The sequence below is a fragment of the Dendropsophus ebraccatus genome, chromosome 9 (assembly GCF_027789765.1).
Source record: "Dendropsophus ebraccatus isolate aDenEbr1 chromosome 9, aDenEbr1.pat, whole genome shotgun sequence".
Taxonomy (NCBI): domain Eukaryota; kingdom Metazoa; phylum Chordata; class Amphibia; order Anura; family Hylidae; genus Dendropsophus; species Dendropsophus ebraccatus.
The window spans coordinates 28,612,646-28,629,016 of record NC_091462.1 but is presented as its reverse complement, the minus strand read 5'-3'; the positions used below and the strand labels follow the sequence as shown (position 1 = coordinate 28,629,016).

The following is a 16,371-nucleotide window of genomic DNA, read 5'->3' as shown; positions in this document are numbered from 1 at the left end:
CCTGGCTCTGGAATTTCAGCTCCGACTCTTTATTATCTTGACCTCATCTGTGGGATTGATGGTCACTGAAATAGTTATTCACCTCCTGACATAGTTGTGCTTGGCACAGTGCTGCCTCCTCTGGAATTCCATTTGTTAGACCCCACAGTCAGCTCAATGACATTCCTTTAATTTTTAACTGAAGGACATGAAATATAAACTGTATACCAGAGGGTGTCATCGTGCCATATACGCTTCATAGACTTTCCCAGAGTGCGTCAGGTTGATGATCGAAACACAATTAGAAATGATAATAATGGGATACCTTTAGCCCCTTTCTCCTGTAGCGATTTTGGCAATGTTTTTACCTTTACGCTTCCAAAAGCCAGAATGTATTTGTCTTTCTGCCAAATGATCAGGGCTTAGTTTTTTGTGGGACAGGTTGTACTTTTAAATATCATTTTACCACTTCCTGACCCAACATTTGGTCCATGTCTACTTTAAGAAGATATATAGTAAAGGTCCATGTCCACCCTCTGCCCGTCTGCGCTGATACTTCTGCAGGTGGTGGGGTGGGGTGCGGTGGGGTGGGGGGGTTTTGCGGGGTGTAGCATGTTGCAGGCAGTAACCACAGCACAGTGTAACCGATGTCACAGTGAAATTGGGCAGCTATTGGACATTGTGTACAGGCAATGCCCACAGTCTCCGCAACATGCTATCACCCCTCTCTAAACTGCGGATGTTACTTGCAAGGATGGGCAGAGGGAGGAAGTGGAACAGATGGAGAGCAGAAAAGGTAGGACCTTTCCTGCTCCCTGGATATCCCCTTTAACATCACCAAAAGTTGACATTACAGATGATCTTGCCCCCTCTGTTTGCCATAGATAGATAGATAGGAGATAGATAGATCTATATACATTTATTTATATATTTATTATTTAAAAGAATAAATGCTGGATTATTATTTGTTGTATATTATAAAGATTCCCCAACATACTGTACAGTTTAGCTCTGATCATAAAAAACAGAGGCAATGTAAAAATAGCCTAACCTGGGCATTTACAGTACAGTATATGGGATAAATAGTTTTTTCCCCCCTAGTAATAAAGTATCTATGTTTATTTTCAGCATGGTAATCAGATTTACCAAAATTATCTCAGACCTCACCAAAAAAACGACCCGAACGGACTCAATCTGTCAGCAATGGTACGTATCTAATACAATGCAACTTTCTACTAACTTCATTCTGTGATCGTTATATGCTGATCGCACATTGTGATCCTACATTTTAGGTGCTAAATAAATGATAGACCAGGGGTGTCAAACTCAAATACACAGTGGGCCAAAATTAAAAAATTAGACAAAGTCTTTGGCCAACCTTAATAATTATTGAAGCGCGAATGCCGCGGTGCTGGCACTGTCAGAGTAGTGTGCGGTGTTCCTGGCACTGTCAGTGGCGTGCGTCTCCCAGCGCTGTGCACTATGATAAATGACATGACATGATAAATTGCTATGATATGATTAAACCCCAACCCATAAAATAGCCAACCCCCCAATATTGCCCCACATATTAGCCTGCCCTTCCAATAGTGCCCAAATAGTAGCCAGCCCCCCAAGTTTCCCATATAGTAGCCAGCCCTCCCCAATAGTCTCATATAATATCCAGCCGTCCCCAATAGTCTCATATAGTAGCCAGCCATCACCAATAGTCTCATATAGTAGCCAGCCCTCTCCTATAGTCTCCTGTATAGTAGCCAGCCCTTCCCAGTAGTCTCATATAGTAGCCAGCCCTCCCCAACAATCTCATATAGTAGCCAGCCCTCCCCCATAGTCTCATATAGTAGCTAGTCCTCCCCCATAGTCTCATATAGTAGCCAGCCCTCCCCAATAGTCTCACATAGTAGCCAGCCCTCTCCAGTAGTCTCATAGAGTAGACAGCCCTCCCCAATAGTCTCACATAGTAGCCAGCCCTCTCCAATAGTCTCACATAGTAGCCAGCCCTTTCCAATAGTCTCACATAGTAGCCAGCCCTCTCCAATAGTCTCATAGAGTAGACAGCCCTCCCCAATAGTCTCACATAGTAGACAGCCCTTTCCAATAGTCTCACAAAGTAGACAGCCCTCTCCAATAGTCTCACATAGTAGCCAGCCCTCTCCAATAGTCTCACATAGTAGCCAGCCCTCTCCAATAGTCTCATATAGTAGCCAGCCCTCCCCAATAGTCTCGCATAGTAGCCAGCCCTCCCCAATAGTCTCGCATAGTAGCCAGCCTTCTCCCATAGTCTCTTATATAGTAGCCATGGCGGGCCAGATGTAATTAAAACTATGCATTGCCTGGCGGGCCAAAAATAATGGCAGAGTTTGACATGCCTGTGATAGACCGATCTGTGTGAGCTCTCATATGTTTTGCCTATGTAGAGTAATAAAACAAGTTTATTTATTCTATGGTAATATACAATGTAAGGCTAAAACGAAATATTTCCTCATACCTTTTACTCAGGCATAGTGGCCCGATGGGCTATTGGTTGAACTTTCTCACCATTAGAAGTATTGGAAGATGATCATTTGCCATTACTTCATGGTCAATAGGGACTGACTGCTGGGACTGCCAGTAGTCCTTATAATGAAGGAGCAGCGGTGTGGGCTAAGCATGGTGGCCTGCAAAGAGTCACGGATATTAAGGCACACTTTTATGTACTGTAATCCCTGCACAGCAGATAGTTAGGAGTGAAAAGATGAGTCTATTTATTCAACATAAATTGGACTTGATCTGAATTACACAAAATATTCTTTCACAAAATTTCAAAAAACTTTTTCAGAATCTTTTTGCCCCTGTCCCTGCTTCGGTGCAGTAAGTAGCCCAGAGGTTACATTGCATCTCCCGCTCACTACATTTCCTGGGTACCTATCCTAGCCACTCAATATATTGTACTAATACGTTTCGACGGGAGCTCCTGCTTCTATACATACTTTGCTTGGTTAATTGCAGGCACCAGGATCTGAATCCAAAATGAATCTCTAAATCAGAACCCAAAAAGTATCTAAAGAAATATTCTCATCTCCTTCATCCTCAGATCATTGGGCATCCCAGAGATTGGATCCCACCTGTCATAAAATAGAGTAACTAGAGATGAGTGAACCCTGAGCACGCTCAGCTTCATCTGCACCCAGGCATGTGGCCTTCAATTACTGGTAGTTGGATGCAGCCCTTAGGCTGCCTAGAAAAAAAAAATAATATAGCCTATGTACTGGAGATCAGCAAACCTTAAAGCGACTCTGTACCCCTAATCTGACCCCCCCCAAACCACTTGTACCTTCGGATAGCTGCTTTTAATCCAAGATCTCTCCTGGGGTCTGTTCGGCAGGTGATGCAGTTATTGTCCTAAAAAACAACTTTTAAACCGACAGCCCTGTGTCAAACGGCCGTGGCCTAGAATATCTGTGCCCTAACTTTGCACCACCCTTCCGTCCCTCCTTCCCACCCTCTTCATCATTAGGAATGCCACTGGCAGGTTTTCTACTATTCATCACCTGTGTCAGCATGGCACATGGGCTGGATCGTTAAGGCACCTGTGGAATGTTCAGACTGGAGAGAATGTTCTAGGGGCAATCCTAATGATGAAAAGGGTGGGGAGGAGGGACAGAGTGTTGGTGCAAAGTTAGGGCACAGATATTCCAGGCCACGGCCGTTAGGCACGGGGCTGCCAGTTTAAAAGTTATTTTTTAGGACAATAACTGCATCACCTGCCGAACGGACCCCAGGACAGATCTTGGATTAAAAGCAGCTATCCAAAGGTACATATGGTTTGGGGGGGGGGGGCAGATTGTGGGTACAGAGTCGCTTTAAGAACACTCGGGTTCGTCCAAGCCAAAGCATTTGATTACCAGTGGGTGGAAAAGATAGACGCAGCCCTAGGGATGTCATGAAAACATGGATACAGACTATGGCCTATGACTGTATCCATGTTTTCCAGGCAGAATTAGGGCTGCATCCAAGTTCTTCAGCCATTAGTAATTAACTGGCGCACAGTCGAGGTTCGCTTATCTTTAACAGTAACCCATATCTTAGCAATGTGCAGTAACATTATAAGATGAGAATACCCTATATTTACTAACTGAACGTTGTTCGGGAACACACAGGTGCTATCACATTAGAGACCCATACGCAACCCCTCATAGAGTAGTGCCTCCTATAAACTACAATGTTTCCTTTGTATAGTTCATAAAAATATACATGTAAAACTCAGTATAGGCTCATAGGTGGTAGTGAATCGATGATGGTAGGATATTACTCACTGATTCAGAGCCTGGTTTTTACTTTGTTATGGAGTCTAATCTTGTGATACTGGAATAGTAAATTATTATGACTGGAGATAATCGCTAACATAGTTCTTTGTATTTGTAGAGAAGCATATCAGAAAACTCACTTGTGGCAATGGACTTCTCAGGCCATAAAACCAGAGTCATCGAAAATCCCACTGAAGCATTGTCTATTGCTGTACAGGAAGGACTCTTATGGAGGGTGTGTATGATAGCTACACTGCACACTGGCTGCTTACTATTTATATATATACTGTATATATACAGTGGTACCCTGGTCCAACAGTAACTTGGATTGAGGGCGTTTTGAAATATTTTTGACTTGGTTTAAGAGCATTGCTTTGGCTTAAGAGCTCCCTGTACTGGGTGGGTGGTGGAGCAAGGGAGGGGCATGGCCTGCACAGGGTGGTCTAATAATAATAATAATAACAATAATTATTAAGTGAATGGGGCTGATCCATAAAAACAGAAGATTGCCAGCAGAAAAAGCCTACCTGGTCCATCTAGTCTGCCCTTTTAGTATTTCCCTTTTTATTATCTTAGGATAGACATATGTATATACCAGGCAGGTTTGCATTCTGTTATTGTAGATGTACCAACCAATCTGCTGGGCATTTGTTAAAGGCATCTACTACTCTTCCAGTAAAGTAATTTTAATGTTGTTTCTGATCTTTCCCCCAACTAAACTCAGATTGTGTCCCCTTATTCTTGTATTCAGTTTTTTTTTTTATTTATTAAAAACATTCCCTCCTGAACCCTTAATCCATTAACATACTTAAAGGTTTCCATCATGCCCCCCCCCCGCCCACTTTTTCTTCTTTCCTACAGACTAATCAGATTCAAATCCTTAAATCTTTCTTGTTATGTTATGTTTTATACCTGACACCCTCCACCATTTTTGTAGCTCATCTCTGGACCTGTTCTATTATATCAATATCCTTTTTAGGTGAGGTCTCCAGAACTGGACACAGTATTCCAGATGTGGTCTCACTAGAGCTCTTTACAGCAGGATCACAATTTCCCTCTTCCTACCTCTATACCTACCTGGGCTGTTATACCTCTAGCTATACAGCCCAGCATACCATTATATATACAGCCCAGCATACCATTATATATACAGCCCAGCATACTAATATATATATACAGCCCAACATACAATAAGCTTTTCCTACCACCTGGTTGCACTGGTGACTTATTTTAATGCTGTAAGAAATCACTACCCCTAAATCCTTCTCTTCTGAAGTCTTTACAGAAGTGCCACTATGATACTCAGATAGAGGATTCCTGCCACAATATTAGGCACAGGTGTTGTTTCAGTAAAAAAACAAAAGAAAAACATTGGCAAAAATAAAATAATAAAAAGTAAAATTAATTCTACAATGTGCATTCTATTTTATGCAGAGGAAAAGCTGCGGTCGGATAAATGTCCACGGTATCCCTACATCTTCTCAAACATCAAAGCTGAACATAGGTAAGTAGGTTAACAATACTGGCTTCTAATATTATTTTAATTACACTGCTCAAAAGGGCACAAAGGGCCCACTTACACCCTAAGCGTACTCCCTCAGTATAAAACGTAGCTTTAAATGACTTCAGATAATAAAAAGTAAAGTGTGTAATATGCATACAACCAAGACTAAAAATACATCTAGAACACCAGTTGCAACAGAGTTTGGTTATGTGTTTGATGCAAATTACCTATGCCTCCTCCCCCTCAGGAGACAGAGATCATGTGACCACTATCTCACATTTAGTTTTCTTTGCTGAGCACAGACCAAGGAAGCAGTCATTTTTTTTTTTTTTTAATGTTCAAAATCCCTTAAATTTTATTTTCCTAATATAGACACTAAACTAAAAGATAGTAAGTGTTTGGTCTCTAGGGGTCCTCTGCTTCCCCTTTCAGCAATAGCTGACTGCTGTCAATTTTGGGACAACCCTTTAAGTTACATTTGATAAAGTATAGATTTTTACATACGATATAATGTTTGGTTACTGATTTGACTGGTTACCTGCCTATTGATGACTACTATACTAATATTTTTATTATGATATACAGCAGTCCATATGTCACAACCCTGGTTCCACCATAAAACATCAAGAGACGAAGCACAGAAACTGATACATCAGCAAGGACTTGTAAATGGGTATGTTATTTTATATGAGGAGGTTAGGATAAGGGATGACATTGTGTTTCATGCACGGAGCAAAGCTGTAGTCTGTGTTTTTACTTTATGGCGCTGTTAGGGCCCTATTACATGGGACGATTAACGCGTGTTAAATCGTTATGTTGTTCGAATTTAAACAATAATAGTTCTATGTAATTGAAGACATCGATTGAAAAATCATTTGTGTGCCGTTGATCATTGATTTATATCTGAAATCATTGTTAATCGTTTTTCAATTGTTCGCTGTAGTTCTGCATTCGTTCACTAATCACTAATCAGTGTAATTTCACAACGTTCCTTCTTTTGCTAGGATCAGATGGAGTAAATGATCGCAGTAACGATTGTAACTAATGCTGCGTTTACACGGAACGATTATTGTTTGAATTTTCGCAATAACGATCGCATTTAAACGATAATCGTTCCGTGTAAACACAGCAAACGGTCAAACGATGAGCGAAAAATCATTCATTTTGATCTTTCAACATGTTCTCAAATCGTCGTTCATTGTTCGCTAAAAATTCGCAGATCGCTTCGTGTAAACAGTCTTTCAAAGATTCACCCTATGTAAAAGATGGGCTTAAGCGATCTTAAAAACGATCGCATTAACGATGTTTCTTACGAATTTCCTTACGATTTTTCTAACGATTTATTTGTCTAAACGCTGATGGTTATAAAAATTAAATCTTTTCTTCAAAATCGTTAAATGATCGATTGGGCAAATTATCACTTCGTATAAACGTAGCATAACGACTATCATTCTGTGTTAACCCCTTAGCGACCCATGACGTATCTGATATGTCATGGTGCCGTGGGGGGCGCTGATCCCGGCTTACATGTGCAGCCGGGCAGTGCCTCTATTAGCCGGCGCGGGTCCCTGACAGCTGCACTTAGAGGCTTCAGACCTCACGTCCCTGGGGTCTAGTGGGACAGATCTCGCCCTCGTGATTCGATCGCGGGGGGGAGATCTGTTCTTCTGCCCGTGCCGGGCCTCAGCGTCGGAATGACGCTGATCCCGGCTCGGCAATAGCAATCTATGACCGATCTCATCGATCTTTGCTGTATATATACACAGCATTGATCTCTAGGGGGACTTCTAGTTAAAGTAAAAATAAAAGTAAAAATGTTTTTTTATTAATAAAAAATCCCCTCCCCTATTAAAAGTCCAAATCACCCCCCTTTTCCCATTTTATAAATATAAATAAATAAATAAACAAACAAACATGTTTGGTATCGCCACGCGTGTAATTGCCCGAACTATTAATTAATCACATTCCTGATCTCACACGGTAAACGGTGTAAGCGCAAAAAAATTCAAAAGTGCAACATTGCGCATTTTTGGTCGCATCAAATCCAGAAAAAATTTAATAAAAAGCGATCAAAAAGTCGCATATGTGCAATCAAGGTACCGATAGAAAGAACACATCATGGCGCAAAAAATGACTCCTCACACAGACCCATAGGGCAAAGGATAAAAGCGCTATAAGCCTGGGAATAGAGCGATTTTAAGGAACATATATCTGTTAACAATGGTTTGAATTTTTTACAAGCCATCAGATACAATATAAGTTATACATGTTACATATCGTTGTAATCGTAACGACTTGAGGAACATGCATAACCAGTCAGTTTTACCATAGGGCAAATGGCGTAAATGCAAAACTCCCCGAAATCAAAACAAATTCCTTTTTTTTTTCAATTTGACAGCGCAAATGATTTTTTTCCGGTTTCGCAGCATATGTTATGGAAAAATAATGCCTGTCATTGCAAAGTACAATTGGTTTCGCAAAAAATAAGCGCTCATATACGTCTCTAGGTGAAAAAATGCAAGCGCTATGGACTTATAAACATAAAGTGGAAAAAGGAAAAGTGCAAAAACGAAAATTGGCTTTGACCTTAAGGGGTTAATATGGTGAACGAAGGGCTCTGGAAGCCCTTTACATTGACAGATATTGGTAATTGGATTGCGGGCACACTGAAATGCGCCTGCATCTCAATTAAAAACAAATGAAGTTTATCCGGCTGGTACTGCAGTACCGCCGGGATGAACTTCACTGACACTGGCTACTATAATTTATCATATTTATATTACCAACAGGGTCAAAAATAAGTTTAAAGGGGTACTCCGGCGAAAATGTTTTTCTTTTAAATCAGCTGGTTTCAGAAAATTGTATAGATTTTTTCAAAAGGAATGGGTATCGGCATTATCTACTCACCAATATGCAGGAGATCACCGCTACCAAAAATCTCACAGGACACCTCTGTGGTGTTAGCAGTGGTCTGCGCCCTCAGCAAAACAGAATCCATATCCACTCCAGAAGACAAAGGGCAATGCGGCACTTGCTTATTTCTCCTCGTTTCTTTATTAAGCCATGTTCACAGAAGACGATACAAATGGTACAAAGTAGACAACAAACGTTTCACGCTTAGTTGCGCTTCATCAAAGCCCATCAGTTTCCTACTTTGTACCATTTGTATTGTCTTCTGTGAACATGGCTTAATAAAGTAACGTGGAGAAATAAGCAAGTGCGGCATTGCCCTTTGTCTTCTGGAGTTGTATAGATTTGTAATTTACTTAAAACAGGAACTGTCCAGAGCAGGAGAGGTTTTCTATGTGGATTTGCTACTGGTCTGGACAGTTCCTGACATGGACAGAGATGGCAGCAGAGAGCACTGTGTCAGACTGGAAAGAATCCACTACTCCCTGCAGGGAGATACAGCAGCTGATAAGTACTGGGAGACTGGAGATTTTTAAATAGAAGTAATTTACAAATCAATATAACTTTCTGAAACCGGTTGATTTGAAAGAAAAAAAAAACCTGGAGAACCCCTTTAAGAAGCTGGTCTACTGCAGATGGGAAACTAATGGGTCCTGGAATGTGTGGGTTTCCTTATTCTACATCATTGCTATGTCATCATGCGCCAGCCGTTCCCAAACACAGTGGCGCGACATTCCTGTGGGTATGATGACAATGTCACTAGGGATGCCCGGCTCACTGTAATGTTCAGTTCATTAAAGGGAAAGGAGGAGCAGGAGCTGTAGGCGTCCTGCTCCTCCATTCATTGTCATAGGCTGTAGCTTACAAGATGATGGAATGTAATCGTCCCCGCAGACACAATAATATGACATAATTGCGTCTGCTTTAGGATCTCGGTCCCTTGTCTCACAGGCTGAATGTCAGAGGAGAGGAAGACCCGCTTCATGACAAAGTGGGTGAGTATGAGTTTTCTTTTTGTGTTTGAGCACCACAGGGGGCCATTATTACTATATAGGGTTGCTTGGCAACCAAACTAAGCAGGGGGCTTATCACTATGTATGGGGGTGCACAGCAGAGGGCATTATCACTATGTGGGAGGTGTACAGCTGGAGGCATTATCACTATGTGGGAGGTGTACAGCAGGGAGCATTGTCACTATGTGGGAGGTGTACAGCAGGGGGCATTATCACTATGTATGGAGGTGCACAGCAAGGGGCATTATCTCTATGTGGGAGGTGTACAGCAGGAGGCATTATTACTATGTGGGAGGTGTACAGCAGGGGGCATTACCACTATGTGGGAGGTGTACAGTAGGGGATATTGTTACTATATGGAGGTTCACAGCAGGAGGCATTATTACCATATAGGGGTACTATGCACAGCAAAGGAGATTATTACTATGTGGGGGAGTGAACAGTGGGGTATTATTATTATATAGGGCACACTGGGGGCATTATTATTATATGGAGTTTTACAGCAGGAGGCATCATTACCATATGAGGTACTATGCACAGCAAGGGAGATTATCATTTTGTGGTGGAGTGCACAGCAGGGGGCATTATAAGTATGTGGGGGTGCATAGCAGAGGGTATTATTACTATATGGGGGGACAGAAAGAGGCATTATTACTATATGTGGGGCACAGCAGGGGCACTATTACTTTATGGGGTACAGCAGGGGCATTATTATTGTATAGGAACACAGCAGGGGACATTAATACTATATGGGGAACAGTGGGGGCATTAGAACTATGTGGGGGTGCACAGCAGAAGGCATTATTACTATATGGGGCACAGCAGAGGGCATTATTACTAAATGGGGGCACAGCAGAGGGCATTATAACTGTATGGGGAACAGTGGGGGCATTGGTACTATGTTGGGGTGCACAGCAGAGGGAATTATTACTATATGGCGGCACAGCATATTACTCATATGAGTACATACAGAGGGAAGGCCACATGCCAATTCACTTTACTGCACCAAACTGCATAATTACTATTGTCTGGGACTCTACAGGAGCGAAAATAAGAAAGAAGTTGCTGGAAAAGTGCGGAACCTAAGATATTTGTCTGTCAGGTCCTGAAAAGATAAATTGCAGCTGGAAGATATAATAATGAAGGTCTCAGCCGGATGAAGAAAAAAAGGGAAAGTGGACGCCTCAATTCAAACCTGTGAGGTTTGTTAGGGGTGCCCCAAGGTAACATTTTTCTCCAAAGAGTTCCTCAAGGTGGGAAAAGTTGGAAGACACTGTCTTACGCTATGATCACCTTTGCGTTGGAGGGTTTATTACCGATGAAAGTAAAAAACATAGCAAGCAAGAAATCTGACAGACCCCATTAATGTCAATTAGGTCTGTGAAGCTGCATTTATGTCTGAGTCATTGAGTCGCGTGAGGATCCGCCAGGTTTGTGAAGGTACATGTGTACATTGAGCTTCACTAAAAGGAGACAAAGTACATAGGGGAGGATTTATCAAGACCGGCGTATCGTATGGCGTATGCCTGTCTTAAATTAAGCCCCATCCCTTTTCCATGGCTGGATTCACTAAGAGCCGCTTGCCTCTTAGTGAATCCGGCTGGCTGGCTGCACAAACCTTATAGCAGGTGTAGATTTATATCATGATATACGTCTGCAAGGTAAATGAGGTGCGGGAGAAGGTCACGCCTCTTCTCTGCCTTGCTGTCCCCCCCCCACCCGTCCATCGGGCGAGCGGGGGATATGGCAGGCATACACCAAGGAGAAGGGGTGAATGTGCGTCTTCTCTTCTCCCTAGCATATGCCTCGGGCAGGACCCTCATAAATGTCCCCCATAGTACTTTAATCAATATTTCTATAGTTTTTTTTTTTTATATTGTTCTCACTCCTGGATTTGGCTAAAAATACTGACCAAATGCTTGGCTAAATGCTAAATATTAACCTCTTATCCTCAAATCAGGAAGGTGGACCCATTAAATGGTTTTAGGTAGTAGAAGAATTTTTGAGTGTTGGCCCAACTGGTAATTAACCAAGGTTTCCACCAATGGAGGGATCTGTAAAGGACTACGGTGTCATGGGGGGGAAGGGGGGCGTCATCGGCAATTTGCATACACAAAATAAAGTGATAAACAGACGGCAAGGTGATTTGTACATGTTTTTGCAAAGTGGGGAACAAATTACGCTGTTTACCCTTGACCATTTTTGACAATCATATTTTCATGTTATACAGTTTACTGAACACTTGGCAAAACATAGATAAAAGTTATTTTTTACCACTTCTCCCAGAAATAGGCATATCTTTTGTTAAGCCTTGCTGTTGGATAATATACTGTAAAATTTGTAAGGAAATGGTCTGAGTTAATGTTTTCATTTCGGGATCAGAGAGACGTTTTGAAGTTCAGCTCTTATGCAGTGGAAGCCAGCTGGTGTACTACACAAACTTGACAGCTTGGACCTATAGAGATGAATCAATACTTTAGTCATTGAAGTTTCACTGAAAGCATAATCATACTTTTCAGTATTATCTCCTTCCACTTCTAAGCGAAAGAAGTTCTATTTATAAACCCCATCCAATTCTTTTAAAACTTTCAAAATGCCGTGTAGTGCTATTGAAAGACGGTCTTGTATCTCGAGTAACACTTTAAAAAAAAGGTCCTTAAAAGCATGGCATGCAAATTCTTTTAAATAGCACAAATTAGAAAAACACTGTGCGTAAAAACTTTATTTCTATTTTTCTATTTCCTGAAATACTAATTTTGCATTGACTTGTGTAAGAGTGCTAAAAAAAATTGAAAAAACAAAAACAAAAAATTGGAAACCACTGTTCAAGTAAAACTCTTGATGCTTTTAGTTAATAACAAGTGAATTTAATATGAGAGTCAACAACGGATCCTAATGAATCACAATAATTGCTTCTGATTAACCCCTTAATGACCAAACATTTTTTTTGTGCTTTTGTGTATATGATGATTTAAAGGGAATAATGTTTAGATTTTTTTGGCCTATGTAACTTATTTTGATAGGGTGGGTTCATACTGAGGAATCCTCGTGGATAATATCCGTGGAATTCCGTCGGCTGTCTGCACGCACGACCGCGCGCCTTTCCGCCGGCTCCATAGACACCATTCTATGGGCCTGCGTATTTCGCTATCCGCTGAAAGAGGTGACATGTCACTTCTTTCGGGGGATAGCGGAATACGCCGATCCATTGCATTTTTTTTTCATGATAAATATTACTAAAGATTAATTTCAGAGACATATTTCTACAAATGGAGGGGGAATACGAAACCTGTACTCTCTGGCTGTGGATTGGAAAGTTTCCTTGTTGGCTTTAGTTGTACTGACATACATAGCCTTTCAGTGAATGGCTATAGCAATGGGATGTGTTGGTGTGGGTTGTGTTTTTTTTCTCTAAATTTGTATCTTATTATACAGTGTATGGTATTTTATTTCTTGAATTGATTTTTTTTTTTACTAAGATTTTTTTTTTTAGATTATTTAACATAATGGGGGCATTATGCCTGGGGCGTATGTCACGGCCGGCTGGATTCAGTAAGAGGCATTTGCCTTTTGGAGAATTTGGCTGGGAAAAAGGGTATGGGGCCTAATTTAAGACCGGTGTTCGAGTACACCAGTCTTAATAAATGTCACCCATTATGTAAACCATTTTTTCCACTGTAACTTTTGGCAATGCTTTGTGATGACATTAGTCATCAGAAGGGCTGACCTGAGTCTGCGAAAATCCCATCTGTAATGCCAGACTGTGGGGCACCTTACAATCATGGGATCACCAGGTCCAATATAGACAGTGGCCTTGACAGCCTAACGCTCATTGGGGTCAGAGTGGTCTGAGTTGCTTCAAGAATAATGATCCCTATTGTGTATTAACCACTTGATATTTAATTTTTTAGAGTATTTTTGGTCCGGGACAGCCAAAGTACTCCAAAATCATTTGTCCTTTCTTTGTGTTATGGACAGAAGATAAAGCATTTCCAGATTCTTCCAGTAAGTCATGTCTTCAGCCTTCTGTACTTTATATCCTTGGATTGGTAAATTCATTTCCCTTACTAGCAGACTTGTATTTATGGTTATGGCTCCTGATTTGCTATTATAAAGATTAGTTATTGCAAGCACAGTTTAATCCTAATCCCTAGCAACATGGCCCACTATCTATGAGTGGGAGAAAGCTATTGGGCAGTGTTGGCATGGATCTAAATTTTTAGATCTCGCACCAGCCATAAGAAGACCTGGTCTAATGGACCAGACTACAAATGTCTTTCCTGTAGTCTGTTACCACGGAGACATAGGAGATTTTTTTCCATGATTCTATATTGAGTTTCTTCATTTTTAGATGTGCTATCGTAGATTAATAGCTAGGACTTGGAAAGAAGAATGTAGTACCCTTTAAGGCACTCACTTATGAAGTTCCTAACTATGGTGTTTTTCCCAACAGATTGAAGATGGAGGAGAGCTGTTTTATACTTTAGATGAGGGACACACAAGGTTTACAGATCTCACACAACTTGTTGAGTTCCATCAGCTGAACAAGGGAATCTTGCCCTGCACCCTGAAGCACTACTGCACCCGGGTTACTTTCTAACCGTGTTCATGATCTACTGTAAATAGAAATCACTGTATTGGGACATTACTGTCATTGTAAATACATGGTGCCAAAAAGATTTAAGAAAAAGCCAGTGTCATGAGTAAAAACACAAAATATTTTTCTTCTGTCCAGAATGTAATAAAGGGTGAACCCCCAAAGTGGCCGCAAGTCATATACATGAGTATCTATCATTATACTCCGGTGATACATATCGAGAATCAGTGCTGAAAATGTATGTACAAATACTCTAATAAAATTATCTAAAGGTGATAAAATAAAACCATATTGTGTTTATTATTGTAATGTTTGCTGCTTTATGGTCCTTTCACTGTGCATTATGTTGTGTGTCAGTCATATATACACATCTGAGGAATTTCCTGTAATTTGTCCTTAATGTATTGTCACCCACCAACGGAAACGGTGCCAATTGCTTTAAAGCAAATCTGTAGCCCCCCCCCCCCCCCCAACCTACTCCTGGTGCTGTCTTCTTTATAAAAATGATCTTTTAATCTGGCAGCACTGTGCTAATAAGGTTGGGCCTAGAGTACACATGCCCTATGACTTCACTGTAGCTAATAAGAAGAAGGGTGCAGCAAGAAAAGAGAGGCAGTGCAGGCCAAGGGGGCATGGATGCTCTAGGCACTGCCGGATTAAGGAACATTTTAATGAAAAAGTTGACCCCAGGAGATAGTTGTACCCTGGGACTGGACATGGATTGAGTGCGGCAACGTAACTGTACCAGCGGTTGGGGTGGTACAGGGTTTATTTTTACATGCTCAGATTTGCTGTGAATTTGTTGAAATCAATAGGGGCGTAAAAATACATAGGAATAAACTGCTTGTTTCCCTTTGCCTCCATCTCCCCAAGAATGTTGTTATATGTTGTTGCTGTATGAAAATCAGCGATAACTAGGCATGTGGCCAGTGTCTCTCCGACAACTACTCTCTGGGCTGTAATCACTTCCCTCTGCACTGTAATCCTGCCTCTCTGTTCATGATTCCTCATTCAGAGGATGTCCAGAGAGGTGGGATTACAGCACCCCTCTTTATTTTCTATTACCTTGGGTCACTTCCTAAAGTAAAGTTACAGGTCTTGTCACCTAGTAGTTAAAAGGATAAAACTTACCCATGCTGGCTTCCTACTCTTGAGGGTACTATAGAAGCCACATGTGCTTCCTCTATATCAGGGGTTCCCAACCTTTTTTTGCCACAGGGACTTCAGAAAAAAAATCATTCTTCCATGGCCCAGTGGGGCTTTGGTCATATGGGGGATGGGTTTATGGAGGGCAGGGTTATGGAGGGGGTTGAAGTTTAGTACATACTTTATCATTTAATGATGGCATTTATAATGTTATTGTCACTCAAGTCACCATACATTTAGAATCAGTGGGTGCACTGGCCTTGTCTCCTGAATCAGTAGAAGCACTGGCCTTGTTTCCTTGCTGAGAGAGTCCTATCTAGAAGTGATGGGAGACCAGTCAAGGGCTTACTGTGCGCTCCTTCCCTCCTAACTAGCAGGGAAAATACAGCTAGTAGGAGGGGAATAAGAGCTGAACATGTATGACACTGTTGTCCTGGCTCTTATTGTTTGCTGTGGAGAAGTGTGGCGCCTCCGCACCAGCCAATGGCAACTGTCCGTGTGCGCTGTGCCCGCCCAGCAATGTCTCCATTCACTTTTGTCTTGTTGCGCACATGACAGCTGAAAGCGGAACAGTGCATGAGTCAATGAACATTGGATGCTTCTTGCAATGTTTGTGTTTTGTGCAGCCATGGCTCGGGACAGTTGAAAGGAGGGATCAGGATGGAGAATGATTGTAAGTAGAATGAAGATAGGCTCGCCTGCTGGCAGAACACATTGTGTGTGTGTGTGCTAAGTAGCAGCTCTGTACGCTGAGGCTCCATTAGGGGTGTAGCATGATCTGGCAGCGCCCAGGGCAAGGCAAAGTATTGTGCCAACCCCCACTGCCCGTAATATTGTAGTTCACCCTCCCATGATGTCCCTGGTATTGTATATAACCCCCCCATGATGCCCCTGGCATTGTATATAACCCCGCATGATGCCACTGCCATTGTCTTC

The 16,371-nt window shown here is 41.7% G+C and overlaps 1 protein-coding gene across 1 annotated transcript in view; it reads left to right on the top strand.

Annotated features, from left to right (window-relative positions):
- The window catches only part of GRB14 (growth factor receptor bound protein 14), a 43,349-nt gene extending 28,771 nt beyond the window's left edge, over positions 1-14,578 (top strand). The window contains exons 8-13 of the mRNA XM_069982831.1: positions 1,108-1,185; positions 4,384-4,500; positions 5,700-5,769; positions 6,355-6,442; positions 13,604-13,697; positions 14,146-14,578. Of these exons, the coding sequence (XP_069838932.1) occupies positions 1,108-1,185; positions 4,384-4,500; positions 5,700-5,769; positions 6,355-6,442; positions 13,604-13,697; positions 14,146-14,292 (594 nt within the window). The 3' untranslated portion in view covers positions 14,293-14,578. The remainder of the gene's footprint in view (positions 1-1,107; positions 1,186-4,383; positions 4,501-5,699; positions 5,770-6,354; positions 6,443-13,603; positions 13,698-14,145) is intronic.
- The last annotated feature ends 1,793 nt before the right edge of the window (positions 14,579-16,371 follow it).